The 16517-nt window shown below is 38.9% G+C and overlaps 1 protein-coding gene across 3 annotated transcripts in view; it reads right to left on the bottom strand.

Moving 5' to 3' along the window:
• LOC130911826 (aryl hydrocarbon receptor-like) overlaps positions 1 to 7645 on the bottom strand; it is a 29913-nt gene extending 22268 nt beyond the window's left edge. For 2 of the 3 annotated variants that reach the window (XM_057829403.1, XM_057829404.1), the window contains exons 1-2: positions 7172 to 7645; positions 5568 to 5755 (exon numbers count right to left, since the gene is read on the bottom strand). In XM_057829403.1, the coding sequence (XP_057685386.1) occupies positions 5568 to 5755; positions 7172 to 7212 (229 nt within the window). In that variant the 5' untranslated portion in view covers positions 7213 to 7645. The remainder of the gene's footprint in view (positions 1 to 5567; positions 5756 to 7171) is intronic. The other variant, XM_057829408.1, reaches the window with a different exon arrangement.
• Positions 7646 to 16517: the final 8872 nt, after the last annotated feature.

Here is a 16517-nt window from a genome sequence, read left to right as displayed (position 1 = left end):
AACTGCTCAGATTTCTAGCAGTGAGCCACATTGCTGCCATTGACAATGTGTTGGAATAAAACACAGGGGGAGGATTGACTGCCGTCACATATGGATAAAATGGAAAGGGCACTTTCGTGAATATTGACTCTTGACGAGTCTAATTAGATGATGTACAATAGACGTGCTGGGGTCACATTGTCGCGGACAGCAAGGTAGCCAATGGCTAGAAATCCAAGCAGTTATTGAACGCAACAAGAGCAATACCTCGCTCATCTGCACACAACCACAACGTTCTACCTCCTCCTTCCTTCCTACTGCAACGCCGCCCGATGACGTAAAAAATGTTTTTTAAAAATTCGATATTGGATAATTTCTAGCGACACACCTGACAATCTCTCACGGCACACCAGTTTGCTACGGCACACCAGTTGAAAAACACTGCTATAGAGAATGACACACCATGTGACTACTCTCTTGTCTAACTTCATTACAATATTAATGAATTAGAACAATGTTTGTGTCATATTTGTACCCTTACAGAAACCATATTAAAACAAAAAATATGTTTCCCTCCCCCATCTTTTTCCATTTTCAAACATTTTTGAGAAAGCTCCAAGGAGCCACTGTGCACTAAAGAGCCGCATGCGGCTTTAGAGCCACGGGTTGCAGACCCCTGAACTAAGTAGATAAATATGCCGGTCGACAGTAAGTGTGGTCACTAGGGTTGCCAATTAAAGCAATTATAATTATTTATTCTGCTTGTTGAGTGTTCTACTGTTGTGCCAGTCCGCTTATGTGTCTTGCAGCACAGATTCACATGATGTACATTTCGGGACTTCCACTCCTACATCCCGCTCTCTTTTTGAGCCTAAAAGCCCAAAGTGGAGCCTCGTGAGACTGGTTGACTGGCGCTAACCCACAGTGGCGGACTTGGCAATTTTGGGGCATAAGGCGAAAATATCCAGGGGCCCTCTTCTTGGGTCAGGGGTTAAAAAGGTGAGAAGGGTGTGGAGGAAATATGTTCCGGTACTCTAGAGCTGTCCTAAACGACAAATTTTCTCCTGATTAGTCAGCCGACTAGTTTTACAATTAGTCGACTAATCTAATATTTTTCGTCTTTTTACTAATTTAGCAATTAAATTTTTGTTGACGCTTATTAATTCACAAAACCATTTTGGAACACTTACATTCTTTAATGAAGTACAAATAATCATGTAAATAACAATAATTAATCACAAATAAACAATGAGGTTAAATGCTGATAGCATTTACTTGTGCAAAAGAATGGAACGTAAACAGATTCAGAACACCAACTTTGCCTTTCCAACAGTATTCAAAATAATTCTTAAAAAAAAAATTCTAGCATTATTATTATAGTATACTAATATATATAATAGTAGTATAATAATTACAATAATTATTCATTGCCAATCATATTTGTCATAAAGAGTGTCATTTGAAAGCTATTCTTAGTGTAGAATCTTTATTCTGTAGTATTTACTCAACGTATTATAATATTAATTCTGAAGTATGTGGGATTAACTCCAGAAATTGTTATTTACAGTGGGGAGAACAAGTATTTGATACACAGCAGATTTTGCTGGTTTTCCCACTTGCAAAGCATGTAGAGGTCTGTAATTTGTATCATAAATTCTCTTCAACTGTGAGGGACGGAATCTAATACAAAAAAAAAAAACAGAAAATCATGTTGTATGATTTTTAAATAATAAATTTGCATTTAATTGCATGAAATAAGTATTTGATACATCACAAAAATCGAACTTAATATTTGGTACAGAAACCTTTGTTTGCTATTACAGATACCAAACGTTTCCTGTAGTCCTTGACAAGGTTTGCACACACTGCAGCAGGGATTTTGGCCCACTCCTCCATGCAGATCTTCTCCAGAGCCTTTGGGTTTCGGGGCTGCTGCCGGGCAACACGGACTTTCAGCTTCCTCCATTGATTTTCTATCGGGTTCAGATCTGGTGACTGGGTAGGCCACTCCAGGACCTTAAGATGTTTCTTACGGAGCCACTCTTTAGTTGCCTTGGCTGTGTGCTTTGGGTCGTTGTCATGCTGGAAGACCCAGCCACGACCCATCTTCAGGGCTCTCACTGAAGGAAGGAGGTTGTCAGCCAAGATCTGGCGATACATAGCCCCATCCATCCTCCCCTCAATACGGTGCAGTCGTCCTGTACCCTTGGCAGAGAAGCAGCCCCAAAAAATGATGTTTTCTCCTTCATGTTTCACGGGTGGGATGGTGTTCTTGGGGTTGTACTCATGCTTCTTTTTCCTGCAAACACGAGGAGCCGAGTTTAGACCAAAAAGTTCAATTTCGGTCTCATCCGACCACATGACCTTCTCCCATTGCTCCTCTGGATCGTCCAGATGGTCAGTGGCAAACTTCAGACGTGTCTGGACATGCACTAGCTCTAGCAGCGGGACCTTGCGTGTGCTGTAGGATTTTAATCCATGACGGCGTCATGTTTTTCCGATGGTTTTCTTCGAGACTGTGGTTCCAGCTCTCTTCAGGTCATTGACCAGGTCCTGCAGTGTAGTTCTGGGCTGATCCCTCACCTTCCTCATGATCAGTGATGCCCCAGTGAGATTTTGCATGGAGCCCCAGAACCAGGCAGATTGACCGTCAACTTGAACTTTCATTTTCTAATAATCGCTCCAACAGTTGTTACCTTCTCAACAAGCTGCTTGCTTATTTTCCTGTAGCCCATCCCGGCCTTGTGCAGGTTTATTATTTTATCCCTGATGTCCTTACACAGCTCTTTGGTCTTGGCCATTGTGGAGAGGTTGCAGTTTGTTTGTTTGAACATGTGAACAGGTGTCATTTTTACAATCAACAAGTTCAAACAGATGCAGTTACTTCCGGTAATGAGAACAGGAGGGGTTCTTAAAAAAGAACTAAGAGCCGAAATATTTACTAGTTGGTAATGTATCAAATACTTATTTCATGCAGTTAAATACAAATTTATTATTTAAAAATTATACAATGTGATTTATTTATAATACAAATTACAGAGCTCTACATGGCTTGCAAGTGGGAAAACCAGCAAAATCGGCAGTGTATCAAATACTTGTTCTCCCCACTGTATATCACGAACATGATGTGCTTTTATTTTGAAATGTTCACCGGAGGTACGTTCACTAAACCGCTAACCGAAAGCTTTACTCCCCATAAAAAAAAAAGCATTCTTCGTCATTGCTTGTGGTGTCGTTAATAGATTTATTTATTTTTTTTCATTAGCAAATGCTGTTAACCAGCTGTTGAGTGTTATTGTTTGACTGATTGGAACTGTACTGCATTGTTTCGCCACAGGGTGTACTGTCGTGTATTTTATGTTCGGTGTGAAGAAGAAAGTTAAAAGAGGCATTAACGGCCTGTTCTCAACTTCTCCCTCACTGGACTTTGGCTCTCATGGAAAGCACGTTCGATCATGTGTTCGAAATAAACGATAGCCGACGTGCAAAGTAGCAAGTGAGCTGTAAAAATAGCTAGCTTAGTGGCGTGAAAAACGCAGGAGAGCTAAGTTAAGCTAACGAACAGCTAAGCGGAGCTAAGCGATGCTAAGCTAAGCTGAGCTAAACGGTGCTAAATGAAGCTAAGCGACTGACACTCATTCCGTCGTCGTGGAACAGTCCATTGTAGTGTGTGGGGGAGAGATAATATAAATGCAGCATTCAAATGGCTTTCTTTTTTGTTTTGTTATTTGTTTGTTTGGTATGCTGACATAATTATACATGACGAATAGTTGGGGGTGCTGCTGGCTCTGGTGGCCCAAGCCCTTGCTCACTGGTGCAAGGGCAGATGGTTGGGGGCCCCCTACTGGTTGGGGGCCTAAGGCGATCAGCTACGTTGCCTGAATAGTAGATCCGCCTATGCTAACCCAATATAACAAATTTTTTCTGCCCCGCTGCTGAAAAAAAAAAAAAAAAATCCTAGATGAAACACTGTCAGCATGCGCACACAAACACAATCTCACTTTAGACAATTTTCATAAATTGAGAACCCTGAGCATAACAAAACTGAAGACTGATAAGACCACAAACTACGACTACTACACTCTATAGTTTCTGCGTTAGGGGAAACACCTGCAAGATGTCACTACAATACAGAGTACAGAAATAATCAACTCAGAAACAGCAGAACTAAATCATTACTTTGATATATTTAAATTTGCAGCCGAAATTTTTCTTGTTTTGTCAAATGTGATGAAAATGTGTTGAGCAGCACAGGTAATCTTTTCACTCTTTAAGTGGTATAAATTACCCACTAAGTGAGGGAACCTGAATAAAGTTTATGCAGTCCTCTTTAGGAATGTATTGTATTTATTGACATATTACCTATTCTCTTTTTAACACAATCTGAATGGGAGGATGGCTCCATTGCTACAACGAGCCACATTTCCATTACTCATCCAAATTTTGATAATCCGTAAAGACAGTGTGGGTGTTACATACCCCATGGGTGTTTGCCCCTGCCACCAAGGAAACAAGGGCCACTTTGACATCCTTTGACTTTAATTCATTAAACACTCTAAAACATACATTAAGCAAGTACTTTGGACATTAATTTATATGATGGTCATTTTGAACAAAGTCGGTCACAGCTTTCTGTTAAAGGCAAACAGCAGATTTTTAGGCATTTATTCATCAGGGCATTACAAAGATAAATGTTCTTACAATTAAAGTTGTGAATAATTTATTTGCATCTTTAGTACCGGTAGTTGTTAGGGGCATCACATCTGTGGGAAATGTGGGTGTCACAATCCCCCATTTTTCAACATACACACTTTTCATGGTTTATACATTGGTTTCAAAACAGAGTACATGGCTGTTTGCAGTTTTGAAACAGGTTTGAGAGACCGCTTGAACCACCACAACAAGAGTGTCAGCTGGTGTGGTGTGTCTGCAAGAGTCAAAAGTTGAGAAGCACACACACACACACACACTGCCTCCTTTGACAAAGTCTGTAAAGTGGTGTGAGTGGATTATCTTGCCGTGTTTTTATTCCCCAAAGCTTTCATCTCTCCTCCCACCTACTCAGACCTACATTACTGTGTGTCTGAGACTTTTTGGAGGGAGGTCATCTCATGGCCACAGGCTGACCTACAATCCATTAAAGAGTGCATTCATACGCTATAAAGTGCTCGGCGTCATCCAGGGGTGATGCACTTGTTCAGGAGGAAGACAGAAATGGAGGCTGACCTTTTAACGTGTTAGTGTACTGTATATTTGTCTTCTACTCAATGCTTCTGGCACCTACAAAATATGTAATGCATAATAAACTCTAAAAATCTGTGTTAACAATATTTTCAATGTTGTCTATAATCAATAGTCTTCATTGTAATGTAAATCTCTACCAAAACCTCAAAATATTCCTGGTCAACTCAAAATTCTTTCCAATTTTGGGTGTATTGCCAATAGTTACCCGGAATAGGCTCCAGCACCATCGAGAGGATAAGCGGCATAGAAGATGAATGAATGAATATGACTGATGGGTTTATATGGTTCCGTTTCTTCACTTCCTGCATGATGTATGAAAACTTTTTGAGGGTGTTGTTTCATACCTGATAAGAATCTTTTGGTGCGGATGTAGCTGACACTAAGCCTCAAAATGGACAGTTTGTCCAGACTGGAGATGACATCCTCAGGGAAGGGCAGCAAGCCGGCCAGCCTGTCCAGCTCCGAGTTAAGACGGTCACGGTGCCGTTTAGATGGGTTAGACTTGTCTCCTTCAGTTGGTGTCAATTTGGTTCTGGATGTGATGACAAGAAATTCAAAACATGATATATAGACTGATTTAAATGCATCCATGCGTGGTATTTTGCAACATATTATTTCTCAGGAAATCATCTGAGAGATTGTCTGGATTAGTCCAATTGAGAGCAATTAAATCTTAAGAACTATTTTTAACCTTCAAAGATTTTCCACGATCCCCAAATAACACGTTTTACAGTAGAATTTCATTACAATAGAATTTGTAAGCCATGTTTCAATGCAATTCTGTCATATCTATGTGCATTCTCTGTTCTTTTTTTTTTCATTCCAGCACCTGATTCAGCTGGATGGGCGGGGCCGGGCGACACACCTGTTGCGCATTAGGAGCGCTCGTTATTTAAAGACTACTGTCACCATCTGCGACTGTCGGACAATTACTTGGCTGTTTGCTTACTGCTGTGTGTGTCATCTCGAGTCTCCTGCCTGCTTACAGGTGTATTTGTTATCACTTTATTTCTGTCCAAGTACTTTTGTTGACTTTTGCTATTCTTTTGTTTTTTTCTGGCTATAATTTCCTTTCCCATGGTTCTCTCGCCGACTCTGTTCATGTCTCTTGTTTGTATTTTTCTCGCGTGTTCTGGCATGCTCCCTTATTTCTTGTTTTGTAATAAATACTGCAAACTTCCTCATCTGTATTTGGATCCATATTTAACAGCTCGCCATTTCATTTCAGATTTGGTCCTCTTTCCATCTTTCTTGACCAGTTTAAACCCTTCCAAGTCTGTCATTCTGTATTCCGATAATTCTAAAGCATCTCAGTTTAGCCTTTATACATCACTGTCAATCATTAGCGAAACAGAATTCCTTGGAATAACCTTTTAGTGACAAAGACATAATGTAGATAAGATTTGTGAAAATGGACAAAGCGTTAACAGCTTGTTTGCTGAATCTATCACGACTTTGGTTTGGAATCCATGTGTAACCCAGTGCAAAATGCAATGACAGATCATTAGATCAAAAGAAATAATCCAGTTTCACTTGATTGGTCCCAATAACATTTCAGATTTAATTAAAAAATGTAAACGTGATTAAAAATCAGTGTTTTAAACACTTCTGAGTCAAACAGCTTTGGTTTCACGATATTGTAAACTAAATGGCAAGTTCTTTTTGTCAAAATTTCCTCAGCCTGTCAGCCACGTGCATGGTTTAATTACATTTAGCACCAGTGATTCCAAACCACTCTTGGCAGACTAATGAAAGTTTGCGTGGGGTGGGAAATTGCACTTACCCTTATTTTGTCTAAAAATTATTTAATCACTTAAAAAAAAAAAAAAAAAGAATCTTCGATCATCTATGCAAGCGACGAACAGAGCAGATAAATAGATGACAAATGGTAGCCTACAGTGTATAATTAACCACTTTTTGTTAGTATGCCATGAGTTTTTCATATTACCCTTTCTGGAGCGGTTTTCTTCTCTTGCGTCCGGCGTACATGTTGTCTCCAATTCAGTCCCAGGCGACCGGAACATCCATCAAGAATTTATGCAAGTCGGGCGTGTTCAAGTGTCCGACTGGCAGCCTCATAACCGTCCCGCCGAGTGGACTACCAGCACGTGACCTTTTACTGAGCTAGCTTGAAATGGCAAACGTGTTGACATCAGACACGAACAACCGAAGTCAGCAACAATTTGAAATGACGTCATTATACTATTTCACGGTCTCCAGTCTCAGAGATACTGAAGAATAACCAGATGTCACATTGCTCGACGCTGCTTCTAGATGGTTCCACGGAACACATCAACCGGGATTGAGTTCAACCCTCGCCCGCTTCTTCTTCCGCTGTCCACTTTCTCATCCTAAATCATGTTAATTCTGAGCGGGTCGCAGCGGAAGGAGTTTTAAGTGGACTCACTTGACGTTTGACGTAGAACGGGGAGGGAGGTGGATGAAGTCAGAGAATAGTGGGTGGGGTATGTGAGGGATTTGGGTGGGTGGGGGGTGATTTCCATCCCCTCACCACCACAATCATCATTTTACTCCACCTTGTCATCTTTCATCCCCTCAAACATCCCTAAATTTAGACTACTGTTAAAAATTTCCTTTTACATGGCACATATAATCGGACGATTTCAAAGCTTTCTCCAGGAGTGAAAATACAAACGATGCTTCCACTGTATCAAAGCGTCGGCTTAGCGCTCATGGAGTCTCGGAGTCTTGACATCCCACTACATAAACAAATACAGAGTCCAGTAGATCATGAAACCCAACTCCAACCAAAATAAACATTCATCATTGGTCTATACTGACACCTAGTGGAGGCTGCACAGCACCGCCATCAGTGCATAAAGTTACAGTGGCACTCATGTATGGAATCACAGGAGTGTAAAAAAAAAAAAATACATGAATGAATATATGAATAAATCAATGCATACATAAATATAATGAGAAACAAGTGAATAAGTAAATAAATAAATGAAAATATAAAAGTATATTGTCGTTGCTTTTACTTTTTGTCATTGTAAGGGCCACTGTAAGGTAAACGTAAATTCACAATCAGCTAATATATTTTCACACACCGTTCATGTTTATTGACCCAAAGAACATAAAAAGGTCAAATGTGTACACATTTACATTTAAGAAAAATAATGAATTGATAATGAAATTTCCTGCTCAATCATTTCTCAAATTAGCCAGACAGATAAAAGGGTTTGTGCTTTGTGATTACTGGTTAAAGCCACTTGAAATTCCAGGCCTGATGATATGATGATGATGATATGGAAGTTCAGGCAAGCCTGGTGCCGGAACCTTCAGACCTTGTTAGTGGTGACAGCTAAAGGAGTGTTGGCAGCTAATGAGCGCTCAGATTCAACCAACAATATTGGATACTGATGGCGTGAAACTCCTGTAACGTGAAAAACAAATCAATCCATCACAGTGACTGCTTCATGGTTGGTTAGAGTTCCAGCAATTAAAAAGAGGCAACAGGAAATGAGCCTGTTTCAATAAATCCCTTGTAAAATGTATGTTCCTGTAAATATCTGCTAGACCTGACACACTAAATTATAGCACTATAATACCGTGACTTAAATTCGGAATGGTTGCAATTCAATCACAGAGCAGAAATAGACAAAAATTGATACTTTCTTCCTCACTGACACTGGATGAAGTCACAGTGACTGCACAATAAGAAGAACAAATAGAAGATTATCTTTTGTTCTGATAATTTGATTATTTTAACCAGTCAAACTTTTAAGTGTTAATTTTGGGTGGATTTTGTCAGCTAAACCTCAAAAGGCCTCAAACAGCTGGCTAACATGATTCATATTTGCCACACGCTTGTGCTGCACACAATGCATCATGAATACGCAGAGAAAATACAAAAATAGTACTGCACGAACGTTTTCAACATTAGCTATTTCCTGATAATTAGTTCAATATGAGAAGATATTGACACCTTTTGAAGTTGGGAGCTATGGCACCTGTTTTCTTGTCACATATTTACTATCTATTTTGAGGATAGATAGATAGATAGATAGATAGATAGATAGATAGATAGATAGATAGATAGATAGATAGATAGATAGATAGATAGATAGATAGATAGATAGATAGATAGATAGATAGATAGATAGATAGATAGATAGATAGATAGATAGATAGATAGATAGATAGATAGATAGATAGATAGATAAAAATATATCTTTCAGAGTGGTTTTCTGAACGACTCACTTTAGAGTTGTCAGATATTATTGGGTAGCCGATAATATCTGTCGATTAAAGCATTTAAAAATCTTATCGGATAATATGGAAATCGGTTTTTCATTATCGGTTTCGGGCCAATATGCATGTTGCCTTCAAAGTGAATGTAGAAGCCTTCTGCCCTTGTACAAGGGCTGGTCACCGTTTAGCACAGCCGTAATACTTAATGACCATTAGATGTCTCCAAACGAAGATGCTTGGGATTTGTTATGTGAGCATTATCATTTTTAAAGCATCCAGTTAGGCATCACAATACAGTTAGCCATAATATATTAAGTCCACGACTCCATATGTCGGTATCGGTTTGATATTGGTATTGGATTGTTGGAGTTGGAAAATATCAAGATATCAGTTAAAAAGTCCTTGTCGGACAACTCTAACTCTTCACGTATATTCGAGAAATCATCAAATCACTCCTGTCTGCCGGTAGGAGCTGCTGAAATGCTTGGTCCTACAGTGCTCTGACCTGCTCTGCTCTGTACTCTTCAGCTACCCCGGAAGCACAACTCTTAGGAACAGTTCCAAATCCCTGTCAAAGCTGGTGCAAAACTTTCCGGCTTTTCCCACAATGCAAAGAATGAAAGTCTACTTAACATCTGAAGGGAAATTACAATTAATCAAAGGCACTTTAAATGGTGGCAGTTGTGGTTGACTCCCATTTACTTTGCATTTGACAGGAGTTTGAATACTTAATTCTCAAAACAGACTTCTCTTGAGCTATAATAGGGTGTGCACACATGTACACTCATTATTTCAGATGTGGAGTTTCTTATAACGGTTTGATTTATTTTACAAGGCTTTTCAGGATTATTCTCGCAAATCTGCAATTTGTAGTGACATTTGGAGAAAAACGTTCATATTGCTCTTTCTCAGTTGAGGAACTTGCTGCTCTACTCGTCATCAGTAACCTCAAGAGGTACTTTGTATTGGAGTTGTGTATCAGAGCAAACTGAATCATCATCATCATCGTCGTCATCTTCATCTTGGTTGACCATCTCATGGGTGACATAGGAGCCCTTTTGTCTGGATCGGCACCACAGCACGAGTGCCATCAGACAGATAAGGATTAACAGCGTTGCACCTATGACACCTAAAAGTACAAACACAGGTACAGTATAGTACAATACAACAACTCATTCAACAGCTATGCTGTTCTTTATGAGACTGTATTGTTTACACATTTATTAGGCAAGTTGTATTTTCGAGGATTCCATTTTTTATTGTTATTTTTGGGCAATCAAACATGTTTAAAAAAAAAACAAAAAACCTCAAACTTCATAATTTAAATAGAAAAAGTAAATTTTTGGCTTTATTAAGACTATCTATACAGTATGTCAGGGGTGGATAAACCGGTCTTCAGTGGCTGCAGTGGGTCCTGGTTTTTATTACAACTGATCCAGCACAGCCAGTTTAACCAATGAGAGGTCCGGGGAAACAAGAAGCACCTGACTGCACTAGTTGTGGTAGTCATCTCTGCGCGATATCTTCGCGAGCACCCCAACCCCTTTTACTTCTTGACATTCAAGGTAGGTTGCAATTGTGGAACTTGGTAGCACTGGAGAATAATTGGCTTCTTTAGGCCCTATCATACACAGTTACACTAATACACACCGTCTGATATGCATTGAATTCATTACAATATACAATATATTTCATATATTTTACAATACAACAATATCCAGGTTTAAACATATTGGAGCTGGAAATTATGCCTAAAATATGGGGTGGTCAAAATTTGCCAGTTTCCCAATAATTGTGCAAATGGTGTATTGCCCTTACTTCGAGCTTACCTCCAATCACAGCTCCCACGTTACCACCATCATTGTTGGGGCCTTTGGGTGAGAAAAATACACACACAAATTGAGTTAGACAGGTGTGTTATTCCTGACATGACTTCCAGTTTTTCTTCTCATTTCACTTGTTATTTGTAAGTCTACAAGCTGTTTATGACAAACATGCAGTACAGCTCGGCATTGCCGGGCATACTACTTTAATATTTCATTGCACATAAATATTTGAAAATATTTTAAACTTATAATTAAACTTTTTAAACGATTTAAAACTAACTAAACTAATGTAACGTCCAACTACATTTACAGTACGTGTTTACTTTTCTAATAATGTGGAGATTTTGAGACTGTTTTTAAAATACTGCACACCTCAGACCAAAAAATATTCTCCCCTGAGGAAGTATATTAATAAGAGATTTACATAAGATATTGTAACTTCAAGATCAAAAGTTTAAAAAAAAAAAAAAATCCTAGACTTATTTTTGTGGTTTACTTGCTCTGGTTTTGATACCATAAATGTGACCAAGAAAATCTGCCCCACTAACTCTGAATAAATTTTGATAAGAAATAACTGCGCCTTGTGTGAAAAATTGCTTTGTAGTGTTGTGGACACCATGTAACATCTGTTACTTACCCAATACCAGAGTTATGTTGCGGTGCAGTTTTCAGAGTCTTATTGTCAGTTTATTAGCTTCCTTATGTTTTTACATTGCCACATGAGTTATGATTTCAGGAAAGTGCATGCAACCACTTTACAACTCAGTTGAAATTTGACTCCCTTTGTGACATTATTGTGCATCAGTATTTAAAACATGCATGTGCATGATGCATCCATCATATTTGCATGTGAGACAAAATGCTCTTGCTTGAAAAAAAAGAGCAGCTGGTATCAAAGTTAACACTTATCTCCACGGCAACAGACTCTACTTTGGGGAATTGCTCCTTTACAGACATGACTCTGGCGTAAGGCTGATTAGACACTCCCTCCTGCTCACTCATGCCTTAGTAGTGATGTCATCATTATTCTGTAGTTCTAACACCCAATTCAGTTTTCATGGTTTTTTCTTAAATTATGTATTTCTTTCTGTCATTCTTTATGTGTTTTCACATGTATTTTTTTATCGTCTTGTTGTCACGCACTTAGGGACACATAGAGACATTAACCATTTCAAATTGTTTCTGTTAACCACAGACGGGAGATATTTAAGGGTAGCAGAAATGTGAATGACTATTAAACAGAACTGCAACCATGACTTGATGTCTTCTGTAACCCAAAAGGTTTAGCTTCTTAATAGAAAAATCTAGAGTTTGGGTAGATGAAAAGCATTTTAAAATGATATCGGTTAATATCAAAATCAGTTTTTCATTTTCGATTTAGGTCAGAAGATTTAGGTCAAGTATACATGTTGCCTTCAAAGTGAAGAAGAAGAAGCCTTCTACAAGGCCTGGTCACAACTTAGCACAGTGGTTATATTTATTGACCATTAGATGTCTCGAAACTAAGATGCTTGGGATTTGTTATGTGAGCAGACCATTTGCATTCTTGGTGAAAAAAAAAAAACTGAACAATAAAGTATTGAAAAATAATATGTTGGTCCACGACTGCATATATCGGTATCGGATTTTTGGAGTTGCACAATATTGGGATATCGATTATAGGTGAAAAAGTCATTATCGGAAAACTGTAGAAAAAACATGAAGTGGTTCCACAGGAAAAAGCTTTGTTTCCTTTATGACATCAATATGTCAAGTTACAGGATATATATAAACATATAAATTACGTTAGATGAGGGGATGAAAGGGTGGGACTTCAGCAGGTGCTGAGAAGCCAGACGGTGTTCAGGTAGCAAAAGCAAACATTTGTGGTTTCATGGCACGACCAATCTGCTTAAGGTCTTTGTTGACTCTTACAATATTTAACCTGATGTGTTGTTCTTTAACAACCAGATATCTTTGGCACGCTGAAAGTACTTCTCAGAACACTTTGAAGCACTTTTCTCAGTTTTAGCCACATACCAATGGTTGGCTTGGTCTCTAGGTTTGGACGCTGGGTTGCTTTCAAGGGTGGAGGAGTTGAGAAAGCTGACATCTAGAAATCTGGACATACAGAAAAATACATATACAGTATTAACAGTTTGTTAATGTTTGACATAGAAAAATCTCACATTGTAAGTGTGTGGTATTTGAGGTCAGGAACACTACGAGCAAAGTCAACTTCACAACAAGCCTTAGTACACTTAGTTTCTTAAAATTTTTCATGTTGCATGTGTATCAGTTAAACCCATGACAAGATCAACATAAACAAACAGACACAAAATGACCAAAACTTACCAGCTCAGATAGTCCCACAGCAGCAAATACAAGTGTGTGTATAAACACGCATGTGCACACATATCAAGATGGGTGTGGTGGATCTGAAACCCGGGCACCTCCCACCGGTGTTGATGCTGCACTTTTAGGGACGTCAACTTGCAACTCACACACAAATTGTTTCTCCTTCCCATGATTGAAAGAAGTTCCCTCATCTCAAACTCACTTGCTTGAGAGGAAAATTGGAGTAAAAAATTGGACTAAAAAGTAGAAAAAGTAAGCTCTCAGTGGCCTTCTTAGACGACATGATGTTGTTTTCGCCATGGCAACGGGTATATCACTGAACTAGGTATGGTCAGTAGTAGTGGGAAGTTCAATGACTGTGTTTCTGTACTTAAGCAGATTGTTAGGTGTACAGGTAGTCACCGGGTTACGACGTACCGGATTTACATTATTTTGACTTTACGACGCCAGTGTCTAGTCCGCAATTTTGTCACCAGTCGTTTTTTGTTGTTTTTTTTTAGTCACGTAACAGTGTCTTGTCCGCCATTTTGCCGCCAGTGGTGTAACAGTGTAGAGCAGGGGTGTCCAAACTTTTTGCAAAGGGGGCCAGATTTGGTGTGGTAAAAATGTGGGGGGCCGACCTTCGCTGACGTCCTTTACGTAAAACAATATATTTAAGCAAATTTTAGCAAGCCATTCTGTGTGTCACATTTGCTTTATTATTATTTTTTAAAATTAATAATTTCAACAATTTCGCAACTAGCCTTTGTGGCGTTCTCTTTCGACTCTCGGGCTCTTGCGAAATACTGCTGCTGTGAAATTAAACTAGCTTCAAGTTGCTTCAATTTTTCGCTACGTATCTTCCCTGTAATCTTGTCGTACATGTCAGCATGTCTTGTTTGGTAATATCGCCTCATACTGAACTCTTTAAAAACAGCGACTGTCTCTTTGCAAATGAGGTACACACAGTTCTTGCGTATTTTAGTGAAGAAATAGTCCAATTTCCACCTATCCTTGAAGCGCCGGCCACTGCAGTCAACTTTTTTTGTTGTTGATTGTCGTCATTTTACAAAATTGGGAGTAAAGGGTCACATGTGGTAATGTTGATTAGAGTGCTGCTGCCTTTTAGTGGGTAAATGAGGAGCAGCATTTAGTGTTAAGCTAGTTCTTAGTTTTTATTTAAGTTACTTCATATGCTTGTAGCAGTACTGCTGACCAATTTATCAAGTCTGTGTGCGGGCCAGACGTTACTGATTTTATGACAGAGGCTGGGGGCCGGATGAAATTTGACCACGGGCCGCATTTGGCCCCCGGGCCGGACTTTGGACATGCCTGGTGTAGAGTGTGTGTTTGAGCTCCGTATTTTGTCAGTGTACCTTTTTTACCATCCACCAGCACTGATGGTAAGTACAGTATCTTATTTTATTAGCACATGTTTTTGCATAGTTATATTGAGAATTAGGGGGTATTTAGGGGTACTTAAAGAGTTCATTCCGACTTACGCGGAAATTTGGGTCGTGTCGCCAGCGTAGGTACGGAACTCATTGGTAACCCAGGGACTACCTATACATACTTTTTTCTCAGACAAAATTTTATTTTAACTAAAGACATTTGAAAACATCCGTAATTTTTACTCCTTAGATTTTGTCAAAATATACCAAACTCCAGAAAACATCTATAATTTTTACTCCTTACACTTTGTCAAAATATACCCAAACCCCAACTTCTGTGGACACAATGTTGGAGAGAAAAAGGACATATACATAAAGAGGGAGAAGTAAGCATGGCTAAAAGCTTGATTGATTCAGAAATGATTTTTCTGCACACATGCTTTGAACTTGCTCTTTATCACTTGGCCTGTGATTTGAGCTGTTGTCAAACACATTAAAATGATCAAGTGATCTAGATTGGCCACCAGATAGTGGCTACGTCCTGTTTGTAGAGTCCGGACAACTTCTCCAAAAAGGAAGACAAATTATCCTCAGAGGGAAAAGAATACAAATACATTAAAACTTGTTTTGAATTTATGAGTGTACTTAAAAATACTGAAAACTAAACTTGATTCTGGAAACAGGCGACTAGAGTGTGATATTAGTGTACTGTATTTAAAAGAATAAAAATAAACAAATAAAAAAAATTTAAAAATTCAATTTTTCAGAGCAATCTTGGGCCAGATGCAGACAGTTTCTGGGCTCTGTGGACTCATGCGTGGATGTCAAACACATTACAATCATATTCATAACAGCAGGTAAACCCTTTGAATTATTGTACTATTCCTTTTTTGCCACTTTATTATACAGTGGGGCAAATAAGTATTTAGTCAACCACTAATTGTGCAAGTTCTCCCACTTGAAAATATTAGAGGCCTGTAATCGTCAACATGGGTAAACCTCAACCATGAAAGACAGAATGTGGGAAAAAAAAAAAAAAAACAGAAAATCACATAGTTTGATTTTTAAAGAATTTATTTGCAAATCATGGTGGAAAATAAGTATTTGGTCAATACCAAAAGTTCATCTCAATACTTGGTTATGTACCCTTTGTTGGCAATAACAGAGGCCAAACGTTTTCTGTAACTCTTCACAAGCTTTTCACACACTGTTGCTGGTGTTTTTGCCCATTCCTCCATGCAGATCTCCTCTAGAGCAGTGATGTTTTGGGGCTGTCATTGGGCAACACGGACTTTCAACTCCCTCCACCGATTTTTGTATGGGGTTGTGATCTGGAGACTGGCTAGGCCACTCCAGCACCTTGAAATGCTTCTTACGAAGCCACTCCTTTGTTTCCCTGGCTGTGTGTTTGGGATCATTTTCATACTAGACCCAGCCACGTCTCATCTTCAATGCCCTTGCTGATGGAAGTAGATTTTCACTCAAAATCTCTCGATACATGGCCCCATTCATTCTTTCCTTTACACAGATCAGTCGTCTTGGTTCC

The sequence above is a fragment of the Corythoichthys intestinalis genome, chromosome 2 (assembly GCF_030265065.1).
Source record: "Corythoichthys intestinalis isolate RoL2023-P3 chromosome 2, ASM3026506v1, whole genome shotgun sequence".
Classification (NCBI taxonomy): domain Eukaryota; kingdom Metazoa; phylum Chordata; class Actinopteri; order Syngnathiformes; family Syngnathidae; genus Corythoichthys; species Corythoichthys intestinalis.
Note: the sequence above shows the minus strand (reverse complement) of the source record. Positions and strands in the feature narration are given on the sequence as shown.